This window comes from Adelges cooleyi, unplaced genomic scaffold (genome assembly GCF_023614345.1).
Source record: "Adelges cooleyi isolate 19-005CV unplaced genomic scaffold, UGA_ACOO_1.1 ACOO_flye_CR_arks_rails_tigmint_CR_PRNA_108, whole genome shotgun sequence".
Lineage (NCBI taxonomy): Eukaryota > Metazoa > Arthropoda > Insecta > Hemiptera > Adelgidae > Adelges > Adelges cooleyi.
In genome coordinates, this window is record NW_026095761.1 from 3,468,053 (window position 1) to 3,492,915 (window position 24,863).

The 24,863-nt window shown below is 30.2% G+C and overlaps 3 protein-coding genes across 6 annotated transcripts in view; 2 read left to right on the forward strand and 1 right to left on the reverse strand.

The window, feature by feature from the left end:
- The window catches only part of LOC126840925 (GTPase-activating Rap/Ran-GAP domain-like protein 3), an 88,988-nt gene extending 83,208 nt beyond the window's left edge, over window positions 1–5,780 (forward strand). Inside the window, exons 19-22 of the mRNA XM_050576947.1 lie at window positions 2,088–2,171; window positions 2,756–2,874; window positions 2,956–3,073; window positions 5,316–5,780. Of these exons, the coding sequence (XP_050432904.1) occupies window positions 2,088–2,171; window positions 2,756–2,874; window positions 2,956–3,073; window positions 5,316–5,542 (548 nt within the window). The 3' untranslated portion in view covers window positions 5,543–5,780. The remainder of the gene's footprint in view (window positions 1–2,087; window positions 2,172–2,755; window positions 2,875–2,955; window positions 3,074–5,315) is intronic.
- Window positions 5,781–8,894: 3,114 nt separating this feature from the next.
- LOC126843782 (zinc finger protein 391-like) lies at window positions 8,895–12,150 on the reverse strand. 3 transcript variants are annotated; one of them, XM_050581550.1, is made up of 7 exons: window positions 12,079–12,150; window positions 11,900–12,018; window positions 10,946–11,090; window positions 10,716–10,871; window positions 10,513–10,638; window positions 9,788–10,276; window positions 8,902–9,726 (listed from the first exon to the last, which is right to left on the reverse strand). In XM_050581550.1, exons 3-7 carry the CDS (start codon window positions 11,075–11,077, stop codon window positions 9,169–9,171), a joined length of 1,461 nt encoding a protein of 486 aa, XP_050437507.1. In that variant the 5' UTR covers window positions 11,078–11,090; window positions 11,900–12,018; window positions 12,079–12,150; the 3' UTR covers window positions 8,902–9,168. The 3 variants fall into 3 exon arrangements, with proteins under 3 accessions (XP_050437525.1, XP_050437516.1, XP_050437507.1); XM_050581568.1 differs by lacking the exons at window positions 11,900–12,018; window positions 12,079–12,150 and adding an exon at window positions 11,726–11,856 and having other exon boundaries at window positions 8,895–9,726; XM_050581559.1 differs by lacking the exons at window positions 11,900–12,018; window positions 12,079–12,150 and adding an exon at window positions 11,696–11,820 and having other exon boundaries at window positions 8,895–9,726.
- A 231-nt stretch (window positions 12,151–12,381) lies between these two features.
- LOC126843774 (nonsense-mediated mRNA decay factor SMG7-like) lies at window positions 12,382–18,880 on the forward strand. 2 transcript variants are annotated; one of them, XR_007686484.1, is made up of 19 exons: window positions 12,382–12,704; window positions 12,766–12,899; window positions 12,964–13,048; window positions 13,114–13,242; window positions 13,326–13,447; window positions 13,513–13,677; window positions 13,786–13,968; window positions 14,040–14,229; window positions 15,069–15,243; window positions 15,297–15,431; window positions 15,498–15,573; window positions 15,650–15,763; window positions 15,831–15,982; window positions 16,061–16,185; window positions 16,259–16,581; window positions 16,649–16,781; window positions 16,866–17,027; window positions 18,001–18,256; window positions 18,780–18,880. XR_007686484.1 is itself a non-coding variant. In XM_050581531.1 (18 exons), exons 1-18 carry the CDS (start codon window positions 12,693–12,695, stop codon window positions 18,085–18,087), a joined length of 2,502 nt encoding a protein of 833 aa, XP_050437488.1. In that variant the 5' UTR covers window positions 12,382–12,692; the 3' UTR covers window positions 18,088–18,555. The 2 variants fall into 2 exon arrangements, 1 of the variants encoding a protein (XP_050437488.1); XM_050581531.1 differs by lacking the exon at window positions 18,780–18,880 and having other exon boundaries at window positions 18,001–18,555.
- Window positions 18,881–24,863: the final 5,983 nt, after the last annotated feature.

The following is a 24,863-nucleotide window of genomic DNA, read 5'->3' on the forward strand; positions in this document are numbered from 1 at the left end:
AAAAAATATATTTTAGATATTTATAAACTTTTTGACAATATTAAAAAAAAAACATTCACATTTGTTGAAATAAACAAATAAAGTGATAGTTCAGCGAATTGTTAAACGTTTGATTAAAATTTTAACATTTTTTTTCATTCTTGAATAATTGATAGATTTTATTTATCATTTAATATTTTGCATTACCAAACACAAATATCACATATTCTTAATATTGTCCATCAAACCTTAACAAAAAGTATAGAAATTATTTTTTATCTATCTATCTTAGCGGGATCTAACGTGTGAATCTTTAAAGGAACTTCATTCGAATGAGGGAGTAGAGCAAGATTACTTTTTTTCCGAACACACTCGGATAGTAATAAATTATATATTGATGATGAATAATATTCTATACTGGTACATTATTCGATTGCCAACTTAACCATTTCTGGTTAACTTTCAACGCGGTAAATAAATAAAAAAAAGCAGTCCTCCGCCCACTCGTGCGCTTACTTATTCAAGTTTCCTGACAAATATTTCGGTAAAAAAAACCAATAATATTATCATACCGAAATCTTGGTGGAAAGCCACCGTCGAAGGAGCAAATAGGTCACCCGTTTTTCAACCGATATTTTTTTGAGAACGCGTTGAGATTTTATTTATGACCGTAAGGCCGGCTTTCGCCCCCTTTAAAAACCACCACCGAATAATAATAATTATTGCTGTTTTGCTTTATACTTATTTGTTGTTTGTCGCTTACTGGCGGTATCGAAACGTTCTGTACACCGTCATAGGCATGTCTGTCTCTCTTTGGCGTTATTAAGATATAGTATATCATTATATTACTATTGTGGCCCAGGTCGTACGACCCTATGGGAATTCCCACGACGAGGCGTTCCCGAAATTATCGCGAAGAATTGATTTATGCCGCCCACGGGACGACCAGCTCGACGGAATGATCTTTATGGGTTTGGACTATGACATTATTTTTAAAAAACGGTACCGGAGTTCCTTATTGTTCATTCTCCGCATAAACTTGTGTGTCGTAGAATCGCCATATAATCTGTCTGAGGCGTACCCGGAAAACGGTCGAGCCTCTTGTGCGGTAATAGAGCTCCCCCTCTATTTCCGCCCGCTCGGAGGGCCCAAAAAGAATCCATCATATATATTCATATATATATATATATCCATCATATATTGATTTTGATTGGGCCAAGGTCGAATTACAACTTCCTATAATCCGCATATTATGACCCTCGTCCCTTAATAATTGCATTCCCTTTTATAATTCTTAGCTTAGAAACTGCGTCTTAGAATGTAATCTAGCTGTACAATTAGACTGGTACATTGAGTTGAAGAAAGTGTGTTTTTAGAAGGTTTGGGTATATATGTTGAGTGTTGTCAGAAGAAAGAGACGAACGGGTGTGGAAATGTGTGGGTGTTATCAATAAGGATGTGTAGATAAATGCTGACGGATGCACAAGTGTAAAGAGGGAAAGGATTTAAATTGCCCACAAAAAAAAAAACAAATAGTATTGTCTATCACAAAAAGCTGATCCCAGTGGCGTGCGCAGAATTTTGTAAAGTGGAAGATGATTTCCAAAAGAGTTAAAACTTATATTATTTCTGTATAAGTGACCCCCCCCCCTCCCCCATATTACTACCATAGTGCGTTTACCGAGTTAAATTTGTTTGTTTATTTATCTTAATTAATATTTTATTCGTGTTGGTATTTAATATATAATATTATTATACTCGGTAGTCCAACATAAAGGTGATTGTTTTTTTTGTGTTATTATTAGGCTTTTTATTTTTAACTAGATATCGAAAAACTGTACTCTGTAGAATAAAATCTAATTCGTTTCACACCTAGTTTAAAAAAAAGATAAACCCGTAAAAAGAACCGTAATCTTTTTAATTTAATTTCACGAATTTGATCGATTGCGAAACGCGTGGAATGATTTACAATTTTAATCTATACAATATAATTACTTTAGGCCGTGTATACACACTAAAATATAGGCTTTTGTGTTGAAATGATAAAAATATATATTATATTGTACTTGGACGGTGCGGTAAAATTGACACTGTTCTTTTGCTTTCAGACACTTGCCATTTCCAAAAGCTCAGCGACATGACCAACTCGACCGAATTCGATTTCCACTGGAATTCCATTCCGAAGGACATTGGTAATTGATAATGTGTACCACATGGTACCTAACAAATTGCCTTCGAACTTTATGCGAACACTCCGTATTATATTTTTAAAAATCAAATTCTATTACTACTCTTTGAAAACGCCAAAAAAATGTTTAACGAGACAACCGTGTGTGTTGTGTTATCGCACGGAGGAGAGTTCTAAAAAAAAAAAAAGTGTTCTCGATAAGTTTGGAAACTTGACGGGTCTCCAAACTTGTTCTACACTCGATAAAGCCATTATATAAACGAATGAGACAGAGGTAATAGAGGTTGTAGAGGTAATTTTTGGGTTTTTCAATTGTGTTTTTTTATCATTAAATATACAATTTACAATATGTTAGCCTGAGGCAATATTAAATAAAATAAAATTATAATTAGATTATAAATTTAAAATTTTAATTGCTTAATATACACCAACACACACTTATATTAATATGTTTGTTCGAATCGTTCTAGTGATAAAATTCAATTGATTATCGCATTTAGTTAAGTTTGCCTCGTTTGTTTCCCGCTTGACCATTTGGTTATTATTATTATTATTATTATTACTATCGTTAAGTCTGTTCTTTTTTAGTTTGTTCTTTCCCGTACATCATAGCGTTCACCTCGGACACGATGGAAATCCGACTTATAATCAACGGCAACCTAGTACAAACGTTGGGCTTGCCCAAAATGAAACTGATATCCTCCAAAGTATGTATATTGTTGGGTTGTCATTGTATTTGATTATGTAAAGCATTAATGAACGATTAAATTATCTGTTTTGTCATTTAGAACGACATATTTTTTGCCAGTACGGCGCCGGAGTTCTTCCCCGGGAAAACCGAGAGACTGCAAATGGACCAACAGAAAGCAGAACGAGACAGCATGTCGCCGCCGGCATCGCCTCACTGTAATTATTATTATTTTCTTAAGTCGTTTAAATCCAAAGACGATTGACGATTATCTGGTTGAATATATATTATTAACGAATGAATGAACGAATTTTCAAAGGTTCGCTAAACGTGTCCTCGCCCAGGTGCGCTTCCAGCTGTTATATAAAATAAAGATATTTGTTTGAAATGTTTAATAGGTAAATTTGATCGACAACCGCTGATTTGGCTAAACTCAATTATGTCTTTGAATTATTCAAATTTGTTTCGCTCGACTCGATAAGTCAATCCTGTCTGTACGTTAAGGTCATCGCGTCATCAAACTCCTCGAGTAAACAGTGTTTTTGAAAATAATTATTAGCCGGTGTGTGAGCTTCAAAAAATAATATAGAGAAAGTAGTATCTTATGAACATTGTATTATACTTTATAAGTCCAAGTATTTGCGTCCAATAAAAAACTCATATGCCATGAGATACAGAAGTAGTTAATTAAAATAATCTAGGGCAATTAATAACTCCTTTATTTTTTTAAATCCACCCTAATTCTTTTTGACGGGGAATTGAACAAAACCCTATCAGCCCGGGGGGGCCCGTCCCATAAATATGCGCCTGTCATGATTCGATTCAATTCTTTCTATACTATTGAAAATAGATCATCTGCCTTATAAATAAAAATTATTTAACACAGTTTAACGATATTACATTTATTACTTAAAAGTCAAGTCGTAGACGGTTACCATAGCTTCAAGATATTGTATGCGGTGTCTGTTTAATTTCTTTCTTCCTAATAGATGACCGATTTGGGTCCAATGCAATTTGGACCGTTTTCCAATTTATAGCCCATAAAAATAAATCAAATTTCGTAATTGTTGTTTTATTTATTATGCAATTAAAAAAAAAAAAAATTTAATTTATTTTCGATTAATGAACCGCCTTGACTAAATTCAAATAATTTTGATTATTATTGTTTTACTTGAGAATAATAATGATTTATTACACCACTCGCAGGCCCTCCGATACAAATTATGGATTCGATGTAGTAGTTACAAATAAAGTTAAATATTAATTAATCGTTTTTAAACGTTAATTATAATATAAACGGTTGTCGATAAGATATATATATATATACATATTTTCAATTTGAATCGTTAATATTGTATTCCTGTCAAAACTTATCTGTCGTTTGCAGGAACAAAAAAGATCTTTTTCCAAAATCTCAGAGTACCAAAAATATATGTATATATATTGTGGCTATTTGTTATCCTTTATACAGTTTTTTTCTATTTTTTTTAACTGTTAAACGATCCTGTTTCTTGGCAATTTCAGCGACCACCAGATAGAATAATTCAAACTCAAATGGCCAATCGATAAAACGTGTTAGGAGTTAGGACTATTGATATATATGTAGCTATTAAATGTAACTGTACAACACGCTTGGTTCGATCCTAGAAAACCAGCTGATGACACTTAATGTGGGCTCAATTGAGGTCTAAGTTTGCTTTTAATGGTCGCTCCGTTTGACAGGGTCACCGGTGTTTAAGACAACAACGGAATTAATAGAGCAATTATCTTTTTGGCAAACGGTGTTTGTGATAGGTATGGAAACCAAAAGAAGGCCTAAAGTACGTGCCAAAAATGTAAAGTTTTATAACGCCGACCGAGAACGTATTATTTTAGTTGTGATTTCCACGGTATCTATATTTTTAACGGGGAATACTAATTACAATTTAAATAGTTTAGATGCTAATTATGTAGTCCATCCATTTATTCTCTTTAAAAGCTGTTGTACAACTAGAAAATCTTAATATATTTTTATTTGCCTTAAAATTGGTGGACATGTTTAAAATGGTTACTAGATAAATTTTTGTCAAATATTGCCTATACTTACCCCTTAATAAATAACCTTATCCGAACATGATGGAAGACACTCATCGGACAAAATGAATATTTTGAAAATTAATTTTTTCCTTTACTTGTAATACACTCCCATATAAGTCCATACTTCGTTTACGTATAAGCGACGAAGGTAAACATTTTCTAAGTATTTAAATATATATATATATATACCGACAATATGTACAAGTATAAGAACAAAAACAATTTTCAAAATATTCATATTTTCCGAGAAAATTAGTGTCAGACGGATCATCCTGTACATAAAGCATATATTTTTTCATATAATGTCATACAATGACTAATATAGCAATATGACAATGATTAATGCAGCTGTAAAATGCAATAATTCCCATTTGGGTTTCATAGTGTCGCCGGAAACGAAACCGCTGCGGCTGTACCGGATACCCTTGAACGCGCTCAGCGGTGTCGTGACGCCTTACGACAGAAAGTGCGGCAATGAGACGACGGACGACCAACGGAGCGGACGCAAGACCGTGGAAAGCCTCAAACACACGGACAACAAGAGGACGTCGAGCCGCAGTTGCACGGCGTCGCCCACCATCGGTCTGAACTTGCATAACCACAAGACATGAATGAATTGCACTCCGACGCACTCGTACCACCGATGGCTTCCACGCACCAACCCATCCCGCCCCCATCTCCTTCCGCCCCTGTATCCTCCACCCAAGGCCCCACTTCCTCCGCCCAAAGATGAGCGGTAACCGTTTCCGGTGGCGGCCGGACGGACCGGAACACGGCCTGAAATATTTGCCAGCGTAAAGACAAATAAAACTATATTGTGTATGTATATATCACGAACCCCTCCCTCCCTCCCCTCCCATCCGCGTCTAGTCATATTCGCCAATTTGTATAATATAATATTAATACCAATAGCTAAGACAAACTATCTACTTCATTCTAATGTCATAAGTTATAACGTCGCCGTTGTATAGTATTATATATCAGTGTACAGCGATTGTATTCGAAAATCTAGGTGTGGACAATGAAGGCTGTCGTTTGGGTCGGTAAGTTCTTTTTTTTCAGTTAGGTTAGATCCTTGATACAGCCAAATAATTTTTAAAAAAAACCCTTTTGGTTTTAATATTAATTATTCGTGCTACGTTTCAATGGAAACTACACGACACACAGAGTTACCTACCCGAGAATCAACTGTGAGCCCACAAACGTGTATACATATATCGGCCCTTATAAACTGTACCATTTGACTATATAATGTGACATTATATTATATTTTAATTTATGAAAAATGAAAATCATAAAAATAATTCGTCTTTCAATAATATATTTTATTGCGTTACCGAATCGTTTCGTTATTCTTATATTAATAATTATTCTCATATTATTATGATAAAAAATATATTATATTACGCATTGTATTCCTTACAAACAAATATGGACGGATTTAGTTTTCGTTTTTTGTTCTTTTTTTTTATTAGTCCTTAGTAGATTATAAATACTAAATCATATTTTTCATTCTTGAGTATATTATATAATATATATATATATATATTTATTGTAGGTAGAAAATGTGGGTATATATGGTTATGATTATATTATATTATATTCTAATAATTAAAACTGTTTTATTGTACTAATCGTAAGTTAACTAATTATTATTATTATTATTATAACTCACGAGTGTCACAAAAATGACTAAAATGTGACTAATTTTTATTATTAAAAAAAAAAAAGAAAGAATCATTGCGACGCCACTTTGATCTAACTCTAACTCGGGATTTACTTAACGTTATAAAATACTCAAAAACTTTTTTGATATGTGTTTGTTGCTATTGTTAGGAATACACAATTTTTGTTTTTGGGTAGTGCGTGTATCGTCTTCCAATATGTAGAAAATTATTGAAAGAAAAAAAAATATTTATATAGGAAATGTTTTCGAATTTCTACAAAAATATTTGAATAGCAGAAAAACTAGTATAGAATTAGATTAGTAGAAAATTGGTTTCGGCTGAAAATCATAGTATATTATGTGAAAAAGACAACGATTTCATGGAAAATAGGAAATCATTTTTTTTCATCAATAACAAAAATAATATAGTATTTATTCCATATAGAACTAGCTGAGGGTAATATTATTATATGTATGATTCGAAAGCCATATTCCAATAGGTACAAAACATTATCTAAATTATATTTAATATTAACTAATGGGCGTGTCAAAATATTACTTACCTACTTAAGAGTTGACCTATTTCTTCTACCTTTCTTATGAATGGTCTGCTGTCTTAGTAATTTTTAGCTTTCGCGTTGTATTTCACACCTTTGGACCGAATGTACCATTATTATAATTTTTGTGTAAATAAAACTTTGCGAGTCCGAAAAAATATTATAGCAAGAAATTAATATTGTTTACTTCAATTTACCAAGTATAATTAATGACGATTCAATGGTCAGGGGTGTATTTTTTAACTTAGTCTAATGGGATTAGTCCCATTAGTAGGTACTTGTCTATTAGATTAAGTATATAAAAAACTTAGTATTTTTGATCTAATTATTAATAATCGATAATAATATTAAAAAAAACAATTATAAAATATTGTAACAACCAAATTAAAATTTAATCATTTTTTTGTTGTTGTTCAAATAAGCGAGAATAAGAAGTAGTGGAATTATAGACAATATCCATTACTATTGGTTTACTGTATTTTTTTTTTTTTTTTAATCAAATAATGAAGAACAAAATTTGTTCTTAAGTAGGAACGGACAAAGGAACTAGTTCGATTCTTCGAGGCTGGAACGAGAACTGAACCGTGTTCGTTTTGAAGGAACATTCCAAGCATTGCTTTTGGGCAAAAACGGTACTCGTATTACCCAAAAACAAAAACTGTACCTGTAAAACAACATAATGTTACCTATTATCGGATGTGAACATAATTATTTTGATAATGTACGTTGAATATTGTGCGCATACAACCAGAGTAATTGTCAATTTGAAATGTACCTTCTCGTACCTAAATAAATTCTAATTATTATATTTAAGGCGATCGGTGAGAAACGTATTTACCATCACTTCTTTTGTGTTATGACTAAACGTAAAACCATCAACTATATTATAATCACTGTCTTTCGGGGTTTTTAGTTTTGCTATAACATTGTAAAGTTTCACCTATTGTTACAAATATATTATATAAATTCTACGACCCAACAACCTTTTATCCTGTTGTGTGTACAATTTAAAAAAAAAAACATTTAATTATATGAATAATATATTACTTCAAGCGTACAAGGAAAAACCAGACTTCACTTTTTCTTTGAATTTATTAAGTAACACATGTTCAACATCCATTAATGTTTATAGAAAATAAAAAATGTTTAAAAACCTAAAATGCAGTTCGCCAAAACTAGTTTTAAAATTGCCATTTCGATAAAAATAAATTGAGTTTTCTGGTTTTTTTTCTGTATCTTTGATTTGTGTTTAAATTTTATACTGTGTTATTTCATTTGAACGATATCTATTTTTTTTTGTTTGTCAGAAAACTATATTATATTATTATGATTTGTATATTATATTATATCAACTATTATTATAATTATTGTTTTCTTATACATTCTAATCAAAATAACAGTATTGTATCAGATCTATTGTAATACTATATTATTTAAAATAAATTCTAATAAAAATGAAATACTTTATAATCGATACTTATTTATATTTTATGATGTGTACACTTGATACTTGTAATTATTTTCGATAGCACATTGTCCTTTGTGGACTACTCTGTATTAGAGTAATGGTAAGTCAATAAGCCACTCGCAAGGCAATTAGACAGTCGTATGCACTAAATAAATCAATCTGTATTGGTTATAATTCATAATTAATTTTATATCATAAGGTATACTTGATTTTAATTAATTAATTAATTTGAATTATCAATTACCTCACAAATTTTCAATTATATTTACCAATAAAATACGACGTGAATGTATAAATTGGTCGATACATTTTTCAAATGGAATATTATAATTATTATTATTAATAATATTATATATATTATCTGATCACAGATTATTAGTTTAAGTACAGTGTACTTAAGTTCATATAGTTGTTAAATATACAGGAAAAAAAAAGTTTTTAAAAATAATTAACTATACTCTTAATAACAAGTAAAAAAAAAAAAAATTCATTGAAACAGTAATTAAGTGTTTTCTTCAAAACGTACTTATGTAATAGTAGAAAAAATTAGGATTGTTCTTCTGAAATTAGAGCCATTGGACTGTTGGTGTCGTTTTCCGAACTGTCGTAACTATTCGAAACGTCGAAACATATTTCCTTGAGATCTTTGATGTTCACATATTTAGGCGCAGAGTTCAGCGGCACTACTACGTCGCCTTTCATCATCTGTGAGCTGGTACGACGAGCCGGTTTGTTATGGACGTTGGTGTGTTTAAGCATGTCGTTTTTCTGCGTGAAACCGCGGCCACATATTGGACATTTGTAAGGCCTTTCTCCTGTATGTGTACGCATGTGAACTCGTACTTTTTCCGGCCTTCCGAATCGTTTTAAACACACTTCGCATTGGAAAGGTTTCACTGGCGCATGCACCATTTCGTGTTGACGCAAATTCGCGAGACAGCGGAATGTAGCGTTACACTGTTTGCATCCGAATGGCCTCTCTCCAGTGTGAATGCGTCTGTGAGTGTCGCGAGTTAATTTTGAATTGAATCCTTTTCCGCAAAATTCGCAATGGTGGGTTGTTTCACCTGTGTGTGTACGTTCGTGATACTGCTTGGATGATATCTGTAAAAAGACAATGAAAATTAATAAAAACTAATTTTAGAAGAACTTATTATTGACAAACCTGTGAAAATGTTCTGTCGCAAAATCTACACGCGTGCGGTTTTTCCCCGGTGTGCGTCCTTTGGTGAATGGTAAACGACAGACGATTGGCTAATATTTTTCCACATTCCATGCAAGTGAATCTTTGCCGATCGGTTTTATGTTTGGCCAAGTGGTCGAGTAGTCCGGATACACGATTGAACATTGTAGGACAAAAATCACACAGATACTCGTTTCTAGTGAAATGTGTGGCTACGTGACGCTCAAAGTGCAACATTGAATCGTACTTGGCGAAACAGTGAAAACATTCCATCTCGACAGGGTTGTGTTGCATAAATATATGACGGCGCATTCTGGTTTCAGAATCGAACACACGCTGGCATTTAGAACATTGAAATTTACCATTTTCATCGCTATCGTCTATTGATTTTTCCATTTCCATTTCTTCTTCCATCGACACATCATCACATAGATCATCAGTGCCAATACTAACTACATCAACGTTTTCAAGCTGAAAAATAAAATAATAATAATAATTTACAATAATATTCAATTTAAACATTAAAGTAAATATATATTTGAAGAATGGAAACAAAAAAGGCTGTAAGTGCCAATCGACGAGGAAATTTCTGCCTTCTTGCGTTACATTGGCGTTGCAACATACATCCTTTTTGGCTGAAAAAATAATTTTTGGACAAAATGGTACTTAAAACCTTTTTTGATTCCACTCTTCATTTTACAACTTACAGAATAATCTTCTTCTTTAACCGTTAAAATATTTTCTTCTTCGCCTGAATTTATGTCCATTATTTCCACTGACTCTGCATTATTTTGATCCAAAGCGATTTCTTCAATAGCGTTATCCTCATTGTCCTAAAAAATTCAATCAAAAAATGAAACGATAGTGAAACTAACAAATTGATCAGATCGTAAGAGAACTTAATACTTACAAAATTATAAGTATTGTTTTTTATTTGTCTTTTCTTCATAACCTCTTCAAGCGTTTTATTCATTTCTATCGTAGATACAATAAGATGGTGACAACTTTCTAGTCGACTAACACAAACACTACATAGCTTAAGAGGTAGATTATCATTGACTGATACCTAAAAAAATATATATATTGTTAGTAAAATGTTTTTGTGCAATTTAATTATAATTAAACATTCAATTTAATTACTGTTATTGGTAAATAAGTATTAATTTTTTCTTCTAATTGCAAAGCAACACCATCTCGGCCGAATATTTCAATATCGCCCGTGTTCCCACACGTTCGACAAATGTCCCATATTTTATCTTTTTTTTTGTTCATTTTGATTAGATTTCTGGAATAAGAAACAAATAATTGATTCAATTGATTTTATTATTTTTTATATAAGTGTATCATATTAATTATAGCTGTTGAAGGTGGAATAATTTGACTATCTAAGTGTTAATATATTTTAACAGTTTTATAATACTGTTCTGCTAGTTTATGTGTCGGATCATTTAACGTTCAGCTAAAATATTGTTTGGTGAAAAAATAGATTTGCAATTTCTTATAGACTTAAATGTTTCTCGGCCATAATACAATTCTGTAGAATTGAACAGTTTAGTGTTTCTGACTATTTAGTTGTTGGCTAAAATATTGTTCGGTGAATGAACTGTTTTGCCGATATACTTTTGGTTTATTTACGCATTTTCATCAACGCTAAACCAAAGCACCGGTGCTTTGCTGGCTTTTAGTTTTTTTTTAATTCAAATTTAAGTTTAAAACAAAAATGATCAGCGCAAGGATGATATTTATGTTTAAAGTTATTATTGTTTTTCGCCTCGTTTATATTTTGTACACAAGCAAACAACGCTAAAGTCGATCACCTATTTTACGCTATACTCGTTGATTATTGATTAATTAATAATTTCATATGGTCGGTACGTAAATTGTAATTACATTTTTAACAATATCACGCCGAATCATTACCGGGTTTAAGCGTTTGTACGGAATTTAATAATTAGATTTCGGATCCAATGACATTTCAAACAACGGCGCAAAGACATCACTAGTGCAATCGCAAAGACCATCATAACAAGGCACGGGCCTAAGTACGGTTATTTTATATTATTTCCTATAGCTGCTGTTGTTTTCTTAACTTACCCAAGGAGAATTGATAATAGACAGACCGCGTTCAGTGGGTACACCGTACGCCTGTAATCTGGTTCAACGGATCTCCCGACAAACGTCTCCGGCCAACGGCTTTGGCTGCACAATGTCGGCTTGCAATACAAATATTAATGTGATTTCGATTATTCGGTCGAAACTAAAAAGGACATTACTTTTTTTTGTTTACAACAGCATACGGCAAAATATCTGATAATGCAGTGTTTCGACGGGATGTCAACAAAATCAACGGTCGGCGGCCATTTTCAGCGCCCGTCGCCTAACCGCAAACGGTTAGGACCAAAGTCACAGGATCCCAAATGATAACAAGTTTTCCAGTTACCACAAGCTACCAAGTTATACCATTTGTAGAATAGGCAGCTGAATGTATGGCTGAGAAGTGAGAACGTATGAGTTATGACAGTGTGCCCAACGCGTTACACCGTTCAATTTTCCACCGACCCTAGAAACTCTTGGCGGCTTATCGTTGCTTGCCGTCGGGAATCGAATGTTTCGTTATGTAATAATATAATAACGACAAAAAAAACAAAACAAATTATCCTACAACGTATTGTACTTTATAGTTTATTCCCATCGTGAAGCAAATTGACGTTTGGTTTGAAGTTTGAACCGTACGACAATTACGTTGGACAAACGACATAATAATATTAATTTAAAATACATTACACAACACCTCCTTATCACGAAATCCTATTGGCCGCGGTCAGTGATAAACGATAATGTTATTATTATTAGCTGTTTTGGTTTTGTTGTGAAACGATAGGAGCTGATGGCGACCAAAGTAAACGATGCGATCGAATATTTTGATTAAAATAGGTATATTATCCAATACAATTTAATAGGTGCTGCTATGCCTTTTAACGAGTCATGCAAGTGCGTTTGACCGTCTGAGTCGACAATCGCTCGATACACTTTGTTTGTTCCATGTGTGGGACTCGACGACAATGGTGTCCATTGCGGCTGTACAGACACTAAAGTAAGTGTGATTATCTCAATGTCTGAATTGTGTTTTTAATACATTTATCGTTTCATTGACGTAGAAGAGCTGATCAACTCAAAGAACAGATTTGCGCGTCCAAGGACCTAAACAATGCCGAAACCTTGGCCTATCAACAACAGCTGAGGGTATGCGGTTGATACCAGTCGGATATGTCGTTTTTACTAACGGCGCTTTTTCTGTGATATTTCAGAATGTCTACAAGCAATTGTTGACGTTGGACCTGGAGTATGCGTTGGACCAGAAAGTCGAACAGGACCTATGGAACCACGGTTTCAAAAACAACATAAATAAACTACAGCAGCTCGCCAAAGACAAGAAGGTATTAGACGTTGGGTATATTTGTTAAATCGACCGCTAACATTATTTTATTATAAAAAATGCTTTTTTATTATATTCGATTAGAATGCAAAACGCAATGAATGGAACGCACTATTCTTATCTTGTCTCGAATCAGCTTATGGTTTTTACCTTATGCTTTTACACAGCATATGCCTGACATTCGATTTGGATTTACCATTTCATAAGTATGTTCCATTTTTAAACATATCTTTATGTATACCTCTGTCATACATCAATTTTTTTGCCACAGAAAACTAAATGATTTTTGTAATGCGGATGACAAATTACTAAGTTCGACGTACCTAAGAAAACCTCAAAAAACCTCTTGTAATTACATATGTCAATATTGTTTAGTGCATTTAGGCGATATTGCTCGTTATCGTAACCAGAATAGACAGGCAGAATCATTTTATAAGTATGTAATATATTTTTGCACATTATCATGACTCGAATATGTTAAACTTGATAAGTATGTTTTTTTTTATAAGTTTTTTAAGTTATATACTTTTATATTTCAATATAGGTATGCTATCCAATTAAGTCCAAACAGCGGTCAGCCTTACAATCAATTGGCATTGTTAGAAGCATCCCGGGGAGACAGTTTAAGCACGGTTTTCTTTTACATGAGAAGTATAAATGTCAGACATCCTTTTTTAGCAGCCGTCAACAACCTAAATGTTACTTTAAACAAGTTTATCAACTCTAGGTAAGTAATAATACCTCTAGACTAAAAAAAAATTGTGTCACTTTAAGTTATTAATTAAAACTCTACTTCAGTCAAGACTTGCTGTACAAAACCAAAATTTCAAGTACTGAATTTATACAACTATTTCTTGCATTTCACGGAATTTTGATGTCTAACGATAGTATGAAACGCCAAGCTTGTGAAGGATACATTAAAAGTCTTGCTTTATCATTTACTCCTCTTATTGCGACTGAATCGTTTACGTCGTTTAAGCTTCAACAGGTAATTGTTTAGTTAATACAGTCACATCTTTATTTATTTTTTGGAATTAACCAGGATTGTAATATGAAAGTTAAGGTACAGTCACTGGTAAAGAAAACAATAATAACTTTACTAGAAAAACACTTTATTGTTAGAAACATTTTTTTTTTGGAATTTTTTAGTTAATACACAAATAAAAATATATATATATATATTAGTTAGTTTTTTTTTCAGACCAAAGTACATAAGTATCCTTCCGTTCTAACTACTAAAGGGATTATAGAAATTTCTATTTGTGTATTAACTAAAAAATTATATATATATATAAATATTTTCAAGTAAGAATATGAGAAATAAGTAAAAAGTCAACACAATGTTGAAAAAGAAAATATACTAAGAGTACAAATAATCAAGTTTGATAATAAAAATATTACTAGGCTTGAATTTATGAAAGAAATATTGTTTAAATATTTGCTCATTGAATAAGTAATTATTTATAAGAATAAGATAAATATAATTACCTAGGTTCTATACATTGAGATTAATATAAGTCATAAGATAAGAATTCAGTTGAAAAAAATTAGTTAAGTTTATACTAAAAAACAAAAATGTTCAGGAGACTTTCCAACCAACCTCCGTGTAGTGTCTCCTGGGTAATGCAAATAGGCTTCAGTATTTAATTTTTATCTGGGACTCAATTTATTACTTCCTTTTTAATTTTTAGACTCAATTTACCTAAAAATGTTAAAATGGGACTCAATTTACCAAATCTGTATGAATATTACCTCATGTTGGCATAGTATTCCAGCAAAAAAAATTCCAATAGCTTAGGATTTTTTAATTTTGTCCGAACCTTACAGATGGTTGCTATCAACATGTTGGCTTTTAACTACATTGGTAAAGAAACTCCATCAATGAAAGTTCATTGTTATCCTGTTGTCGATTTATTGGCTACCTTCTTAAATGCATTTTTACTTCCACTATATACTATAAAAGAAGGACAAAACTTCTCGGACTACTACACATTACCAGCAGGTAATATATTTAAAATAAATACATTTCAACAATTAAAACAACATATTTTATAGTTAAACTTATTTTGGATTGGATACGTAATGATATAAGCGTTTTAAACTCTCCTGGATTCAAAACACGTCTACAAATTTGGCCAGGTCTCTGCAAACTTCTCAATGGCTTAACAACAGATTTAAATCATGAAAACTGTAAGTTGTGTTTATAAATTACCATAATTTATTTATTTAAAAAGTTAAATCTTGTGTCTTTATTAGATTCACATGTACCATTGCCAGAAGATAGATTACTTCAAGGTTTTGTGATGTTAGAATCGACACATTCAAAACTCATGTAAGACAAAAACATTGGTTACTACAATTTTTGTATTCTTATCATACAAATTATTGACACTATTTGATTGTTATAGATTCAACTCAGACGACGACCATACAAAAGTGAACATAAATGCATTGAGAGCTAGTCGTTTGATAGAATTTGGCGTTTGGTTTTCTTCCGCTTCGTATTCATTAATTAAAGCAATGTAATGAACACTGTTGATTGTTTCCAAAAATCTATGAATTATCTCTAATCGTGTTAATTTTGTACAGACCAAACGAAACTGGAAAATGGAATTTTATTGTTCCAAATAGTACGGCCGGATCTCATTCAATTGATCTTGCAGCTGATTTAGAAACATTGTCATCTTATCAACAACGTCTTTTGATAAATTCTAGTATGTTGATGTCACCTTCATCGATCGGTGAGTAGTATTTTTGCTGTTTTCGGTTAAAAACAAATTGACGTCAACTAACTAGTTAAAAATATTTAACATTATAAGGTGACAAAAAAAGTGGTATTTTAAAGTTTCAATCATCAAATAACTCTGATACCACCAAACCAGTACTGCGTAATGATGACTTAGAATCGGTTATAAAAAAAAATCAAGAAGTAGAGGCTAAACAGGTACGACCAATGATTAATTGAATAATATATTTAAATATATATAGCGTTTAAGTATAATCATTATCTTTTCTAGGTCAAATTTCGATCTCCTTCGCCGAGTTCATCATCTAGTAGTGAAGCAAAATGGTCCTTAGAAGATCTTGAACAGACATCGTCCGAGTTTGAGAAAGATCAAAATGCTATCAAACCTACACCGATTGGCTATCAGTTGCCACATCCTGGCAGTCACTTAAAATCTAATATCAACCCTGTAATGAATGCTTTCAACCAATTGCATATGAACAACTTTCCTTCGTCATCGGACAACTCGTACAGGTTTAATCAACCATTACAAAATTTTCCTGCGTGGCCTCAACCACCCGCCAACTGGATTGACAATATTAAACAAACGCAAAAGTAATTAACAAATGTTTAAATTGTTTATTTTATATGTCTTGATTCTTATGATATTTTACGTTTATAGCAATCAACAAAAACTTCCAATGTTTCCGTTTGTACAAAATCAAGCTCCAATAGGACAGTTTTCAAATACCACATGGTCAAATGTCAATTCTCCTCAAATCTCTCACAATCCTCAACTACAAAACAATATGAATGTAATAATTATTTTTTTCATTTTATTTAGTTTGTGGTGTTAGGTATTTCAATAGTCTAATGGCTTATGCATTCTTAAATTTTAGCATTTTAATATAAGAGACGATCAACAGCGCAATTATTACAGTAACACTAACAATAGCAGTCCATATTATTCACTGTTTAACCAACCTAACGTCATGATGCCTCGAAACATGGACGCCAACCAAGAGGCAAACAATAGATCATTCTCTACGTTTCATCAACAGGTATTGCATTGTGTGATAGTGTAATGCTATGGTGTTACATTGTATACTAAAATTGAAATGTCATTAATTTGTTAAAATTTAAATCAGTGTTGGGAATGTTTACGTATCGTGTCAAAAAAATACATTCTCAGTGGTTGCGTTCACATGTTGCTTTAATAAAAAAATATATATATACTCAAGAAAAGCAGCAGCTGTTTTGCGGTTAATTTATCAACACTATTGATTCAACTCTAACCTATCTTATGTAATAAAACTTTAACTTAACATTCTGATTTTTTCTATGGAGTAATCAATTTAGCTAAAAAGAATATTTATAAAGTAAAATCTTTATAATATTCAAATATGTAATTCCTCTTTTAATTAGAAAATCAAATAAAATACTAGGTTGTTATTTGTCTTTTAAAATATTATTTTCAAGCTTAACACCAAACATTATTTTTGATAATTTAATATAATAAATAGGTATTTAATTTTAAAACTTTTTTAGCAAAAATAATTATTTCATAAAAAAGTAAGCAGTAAAATAGCTGCAGAATAAAAACTTGATCATCTTGTATAGTCTTTAGATATTCCATATTACATACAACAAAGATATTATTTTATTCTGTAAGGAATAATGGGATATAGTATTTTCAATTGAATATAAAAGCTATCAGCATCACTTGTTTTTTCATATTTATAAGCCTAAAAACAAAAATCTTTGTCATCGAAAAACTTTAAAAAAAAATAAAAATTTAATTATTTACATTCGTCCAAAAATTAAAACGTGTTTGCTGAATCATTTACAAAAGTCAAGTGTGTTGAATATCAAATGCTTTCTTTCCAAACACCGATTTCAATTTTCAACAAATTTTGAATAACTACTAAACGTTTCAAACTAATAATTTCTGTAAATAAGTTATGCCTATTATGACTTGTCAACTTTTGTTGCTTTACACAAATATATTTGATTTAAACATGTTTTTCCCTTTAGTCTTTATGGTCGGGTCCAGGGCCTTCACCACTCGAACGTCTATTGGAACAACAGCGTGGCCGCGGTGCTCCCGAAGGAGGTCTCTAAATATGTCGTAAACATAATCAAGTATTTGACTTGACAAAAAGATGTCTACAAGTTTAGTTAAGAATGTCTGTCTTTGGAATAGAATATAACGAATAAAATAAAACAGTTATGAATTTATCATCACAGAAACCATCAAATAAACGTTCGACCGGATTGAACATCGAACCTAGTAAGAGCATTACCTACCCCAGCTTATTCTGTGCAACAGCATTATTTATCTAATAAAATATTATCATAACATTGATTTATCGATAAAAATAAATTAATAATCAAAATGAAATGTATTTTTTATATGTAAACAATTTGTATTGTTTTTGATGCAAAATTACATCATAATCTTACATTTTTTTGTTTTTTTTTTTCATGATTCATACATATTGTTTTTTACTACGCAGAAATAGATAAATTAATAAAATATTTACGGATAATAAGTTTTTTCTCGAAATTAAACAATAATAGTTTTAAAATTAAAAGTCACTTTTTAATTCATCTTGAAAATTCTTTTTTTTTTTTTTATGTTTTCTACAACTTGATTCATTTTTTTTTTTTTTATATCGATGCACATAATATCTCATGTGGTAATATCCAATGTTGTTAAAGAGTTAGTAAGAATTGTTTTGATTGTTGTTTACATACTATTATGTTAAGAGTAATTTTTATTCTTACTTCTGTTTTTTTTTTTTTTTTTTTAGAAGAAAGTGCCTAAATAATAATGTGATACATAGTAACAAAAATCTATAATAAGAAAATGATTGTCAATTGAATATTTTTAGTTTCATACGAAAATTTATGATTTTAATGATTCGTATTCATAAAAAAAATAATCTAATATTGTTATTCAATTTTCGACATTTGTATCGATTGATATTTGAAAAATGACTTTCGGGTATCATATTTTAATATATATATAACCACGTATAAATATATATATATTTTTTTTTTAAAGAATTAACAACTATATTTTATCTTTCTACAATGATTAAATAAATGTAGAAATAAATGTTTGCAACATTGTTAATATTTGTTATAAATTAAGGGTGAAATTGTTGTATACTTGAACTAAAAATTAGTTCCTGTACAATACCCGCTCGTTTATTATGTTCAAGTTTTTTTTTTTTTGTTAATTTGTTTTAATAATAATCAACCTAAACGGTATATGTACTTCTACTTTCTTTTTTTGTATACAACTTCTGTTCTAATTTTGTACTTTATTTTATTAAACTGTTTTTAAAGTATTCCATTGTGGTCAGTGGAAAATGTTTAATAATTAACTGCATAATTGTTTTTATAAAGTTACAGAACCTCTTTAAAATAAATGATGTATTTAGTTTAAACTCATAATAGATGTTTTCCTATGATATAACTTATCACAATTTTTTAGTACTCGATAAAAAAATGTTTCGATTTTATTCATTTATATGATTGATCAAAAATTATTTTTTACAAATTACTACAATTTCTATAGATTAATATTAATTAAATACAATAATAAATATATATTTTAAAGCTTAAAATGGCATATTCTATTTGGACAGCATTAACAACTCTAGACGAACAATTTTTTTATTTATTTCAACAATAATGTCTTTGGTATTTGTTTCCCCTAATTGCACTGCAATTTTCAAATGGGTTTTTTTTTTTTTAGAATTGTATAAGTACTTTATAATCTAGTTGGGTTGTGCCTTATAATTGTCGCTCGTTTAGTGTTCTCATTCGAATCTGTTTATCGACAAGTAACGGTAAATATATTTACGTTTTAAAAGGCTTTTAAACAATTGAGTTTTTTCTTTGTAAAACTAAACTAAATGTGCATTTTGATTTTGGATCAGATTTAAAAACCTCAATGTATGAACCATTACTAAGTTGTATCTTAACTCTTTAAACTTTATAAAATAATTATTAAATCTCGTTATTGACCAGTCAAAATTGCTAGCAAATTTATCTTCATATAAAAAGTCAATTGAATTTATAATTACACGCTTTCATTAAAAGTTGATAGCCCACTAGAAATTACCTACTAAAAAAATAAGTAAATATTGGGTTATTTTATAGTACTGTACAAAATAACACAAATAAAAATGTATTCCAAAAAGGAAAACTACAAAAATTTAATTAGTTACTGTGAAAATTCAATCTCTTCTTCCAATTGGCTAATGCACTCCAGTAATATTATAATATTTTGTTGATAATGTGTTAACATTAACGCAATTTACTAAAAAAAAAGTTTAATTTTTTTTTCAATTACCAAACTTTTTTCTTTACAAAACAAGAGGTTCTCTTTTTTAGGCTCAATGATTTTTTTTTTTTTAATAATATCCACATATGCTTCATAGCTGGATAACAATTTGAATATTGTACTGCAGCATAAACAACAATGTTTTCCAATAATAAAATTTTTAAATATCAATTACTTTTAAGAGATATAATATTATATATTATGTATCGAGTTACTTAATCACACGACGCCATCCTTAAACGACTGAATAAATTATTGTATATGTAAGATTTCATATAAGTGTATTATAATATTATATCAAGGAATTCATCAAGAAACCATCTAATGATGGCAGCGTTTTTTTGTACGACAGTGCAATTATTTCGGATCATAACCTTTGACCTTTTTGTCGAGTAGGTATTTAATTTTTACAATGTTATGTAATAATAAATAAATAAATGTACGTATAATCATATGGATTGATTATTCAAAAACCGACCGTTTTATACTTGATACTTATTTTTTCTTAATTAATGTTATCTTTTCAATAATTTATTGTTAGAAATTATAAAAAACAACAAATGGGTTGAGCCCGTCCCTTTTTTTTTTTGTTAATAAAACGTAAACTTGCACCTCAATAAATTACGATAGTTAGCAGCCTCGGTGATGTCATTGAAAATACACAGGCTATGGTCCACGGATGAGACCCACAACGATAACCCCGTGACACAACAATAACACTATAGCGAGTACGGACAACGAAAAAAAAATTTAAAAAATAGTAAGTACATTTAAACGTATACAGATAGGGCAGCATTTGAAACCAAATTTTATACGCCTCTAGTTTTCAAGGACTAGGATCGTTTTTGATGACTGAAGTAAAAGAGGTATTGTTCAGGGGCCATTTCCTATGTAGATGTAGTCTTCTATGTAGATATCTATTCAGAAATGGCATCATAGTAAAACAGTTAACAATTAGTTGTCAAATATTATAAGGTTAGGTTAGGTTCGGTTTTTGGCAAAGGCTTAGGAGATTCTTAAACTACCATCTCCCTCTTTGCCACGGTGACTCCCACTTAAGGCGGTATATTATGTAAATTTTAATTAGCACTTTTGGTTATAAATAAAAAATCTGTTCTTATCATAAATAATAAAATATCAATTCAAATAGCCGACGTCCCGCCAGTCGCCTAATCGTCTCTTCCATGGGATTCGTATAATACATCTGGCTCATAGACAAGCATAAAGGCGGCTTGGGCAGCGAGTGGCGTTGGCGCGCGTTTTTATCATGTCACGACGTTATCGTATCAAATAATAACGGTGACGGCGTGTGTTGTTTTTATTGCCGAGTTTGTACTTTCCTTAAATTAAACGTAAAATTATTATTATTATTATTAATTACACTGTTGTTCATTGTCATACGTGGTTTTTTATTCAATAGTGTTTCCCGGTGTGTCAAACGTTATCATATATATAGTAATAAAAATTAAAAACGGCGAACGGCGTGTTTTGTTTTTTTTGGTGAATTTTTGTCTTTGTAGTTTGTTATATTATATATATACAATTATATATTAAACGTATAATAGTTATTATTAATTACATATTTGTCCGTAATTCGCTCACGGTTTTCGTTCAAGAGAAATCGACGTGTTTCCCGGTGTGCAAACATTACCTATTAATATGCGTCGTTGGATGTCGGTACGTTTTTTAGATTTAGAATATATATAATAATATATAGTATAGTAGTATATTACATTTTGCTTAAACCAAATTATCAAATTAATTAGATGTACAAAATTCTTATCTTTTTCAAACCGCTGTGCGTGGTGATAACGATACATTTCATATTTTTTGTGGAAAAATTTGTTGACATATATATCTACTATTTATTTTCAATTAAATAACTTACTGACTTATTTTATAAATATGTAAATTATTTGTTTTAGGCCAATACTATAGTGAAATCATAACCGACGCGTGTCCGTTTAGAAGATTGATTGCTACTTCTATCTACTCTGTCTTTAACTAATACAATAAGTAGTTATTATTGTTACCATCGGTTACAACTGTTATCCTATGCCGTCACCGATTAATTTGCCTGCGGCCAACAGAGAACTTACACCGCAGAAGTTGATTTTTTGTTATTTATGAAGTATTTTTTAATAATTAGTGCCTATCTAATCTCTATACTCAACCCTAATTTAAATTGACAGTTTTTTTTTCATTATACAGTGTCTTAACCGACTTCTCTTAACGCTTTAGTTTCTAAACGTGCACACACATACGATACTGATGTACAAATAATTAAAACATTAATTATTTCACATTTTTTTGTTAAAGCTGTACAATTATGATCACTACATAGAATACAAATTATTTTAGTTTTTTTATATATTTTTTTTTAATGATATTTTATTTCACGTTAAATTAACATTATTTGAATACATTTTAATTATTTCATTTAGTAGGATGATTTACCTATATAAATATGTATGATCACTATCGAGTACTATCACTAACCGTTTAGGGTTTTTAAAATTGTTTTTTGACTTAATTTGTGGTTTTAATATTTTAACTTTGGAAAATTCAGACATTGTAGGTAAGCTATGTGGAAATCAACAATTCAAGCTAAAAAATCTAATAATTGTCATTAAAGTTGAAAATATAGTTTGTATTCTTTGAAATTGACAAACATATAACTTTACTTTTTTAAATCATGTATCTGATTTCACTTTCCAGATAATTTTTTTTTTAGGAAGTATTATTGTAAATTATTTAGTAGAAAAACATTTATATACCTATCTAAAAATAACATAATACATGGATTAATTAAAAAAAAGTTTACTGTTGTTAAAAATAATAATATATATATATATATAATGAAAAATATTTTTTTAAATAATAATAATAGTATATTCGATGCACTGAATAAAAATTGTTCGGATCTAAAAACAATCAATTTTTAGTTTTTTACACCTGGGGCTACTTTTGTGTGCTTAAATTTATATACATTATTGACATAAAATATCTATGTGTTCATTCCGCTCTAATAAGAAATAACTATATTATATGATCTAATTTATTTTAATCACATTATACATAGCAACATCTTATGCTATTCATATGCTCTAATCATTCCAGTTTTTACTCCCTGGCTTTATAATACTTATTCAACCAACGAATAAATGCATTTTTACACAGTCTTATAATAAAAAATTATAGGTATGTTTTTTAAAAGCATCAGCAGAAGTCCCTTTATCATCTTTTTAAATTCTTAAAACAGTTGTCTCTAGATTATTTTAGCGTTCAACATTTTGTGTTCTTAGACCGTTTTTATGAGTAGCAATCAAAAATCAAAAAAATTGTCTGAACATTTGTTTTTACTAACTATTTAATGTTAATTTTTTATATTATATGTATGTATATATATTTTTTTTTTGAGCTGCTGTTGATATAGCTTGAACTAAATTAGATACTTATTAATATTGATATTTTGGTTTTTTGGTGGTGTGATTTCAGACATAGGGCATTATTAAAACATAAAAATAAAATATTAATTTCAAATCATTTTATTGCATTTTAACATTTTGAAGCATGGTGGTATAAGTAATATACCACTTTTTCAAAAAATAGCCTACTCTCGCACAGTGGTATATATTTATTACCACCTTCATAATCATGTTCAGAGAAAATCGGAGATAAAAATGCTGTGCTTCAAAGGGTTAAAATTTATATTGAAAATCGACATTTAATTTACTATTTTATTATTTATAGAAGTATAATATAAGTATTCGCTCCACCCTAAAAAAGTATAGTAAATCTATAGATTTTGCTATATTTTTTTAAATTGATACTACATAATGAAAAATAAAATTATTTAAAAATTTTTTATTATTATCATTTAGTAGGATGAATTGTTGGTTAGCCATCTAAAAATATATCAACATATGGATTTATACCTTTCATGGTTTACTTAAAAAAGTATTAATGTATATATCAATTTATCTATTATGTATAAAATATGTCTGGATAAGTATCAAATAATTTAGGTATTTTATGCACTGAATATTATTATTATTATTATCATTTTGTACTCTGACCGTTTTTATAATCACCGCCGGACACTCGAATAATCAAAAATATTTGTTACAAATTATTTCAGACATTTCATTCATGTTTTGTACTCTTGAGTTCCCAAGTAACCGTCACACAAACATATCATTCTTCCACACTTTTAAACTTCTAATAACCAACAAACGTCAGACCTTAAGTATCAAAGTACCTTTAGCATTAAAGGTCCAGATCCAAAAACTAAAAGATTTGCATCGAGACATTTCATTTAACCTCTCTTTGGACATTTTTATAAGCTCTGCCAAATAGTCGATCAATAAAAATGTATTTATCACTCTTCACTTCTTTCCCTTTTAAGTTTTAATATAAACTAGACATTTCATTCATGTGATTTACTCTTGAATTCTTAAACACTTATGAACTTCTGTTAAACCACCAGACCTTTAATATACATATTTAATGCATTATGCTGTTGGTTACATTCTAAATG

Bases quoted from the DNA above. Each gene is read 5' to 3' on its own strand.
- LOC126843782 (XM_050581568.1), bottom strand. From the start codon at position 11,077: ATGAACAAAAAAAAAGATAAAATATGGGACATTTGTCGAACGTGTGGG. The intron at 10,277-10,512 runs GTAAGTTGTAAA...TTTATTTTTCAG, and splicing joins TTAAAGAAGAAGATTATTCT to CTTGAAAACGTTGATGTAGT. The intron at 9,727-9,787 runs GTTTGTCAATAA...GTCTTTTTACAG, and splicing joins GCGACAGAACATTTTCACAG to ATATCATCCAAGCAGTATCA.
- LOC126843774 (XM_050581531.1), top strand. The intron at 13,448-13,512 runs GTATGTTCCATT...TTTTTGCCACAG, and splicing joins TTGGATTTACCATTTCATAA to AAAACTAAATGATTTTTGTA. The intron at 15,244-15,296 runs GTAATATATTTA...CATATTTTATAG, and splicing joins CTACTACACATTACCAGCAG to TTAAACTTATTTTGGATTGG.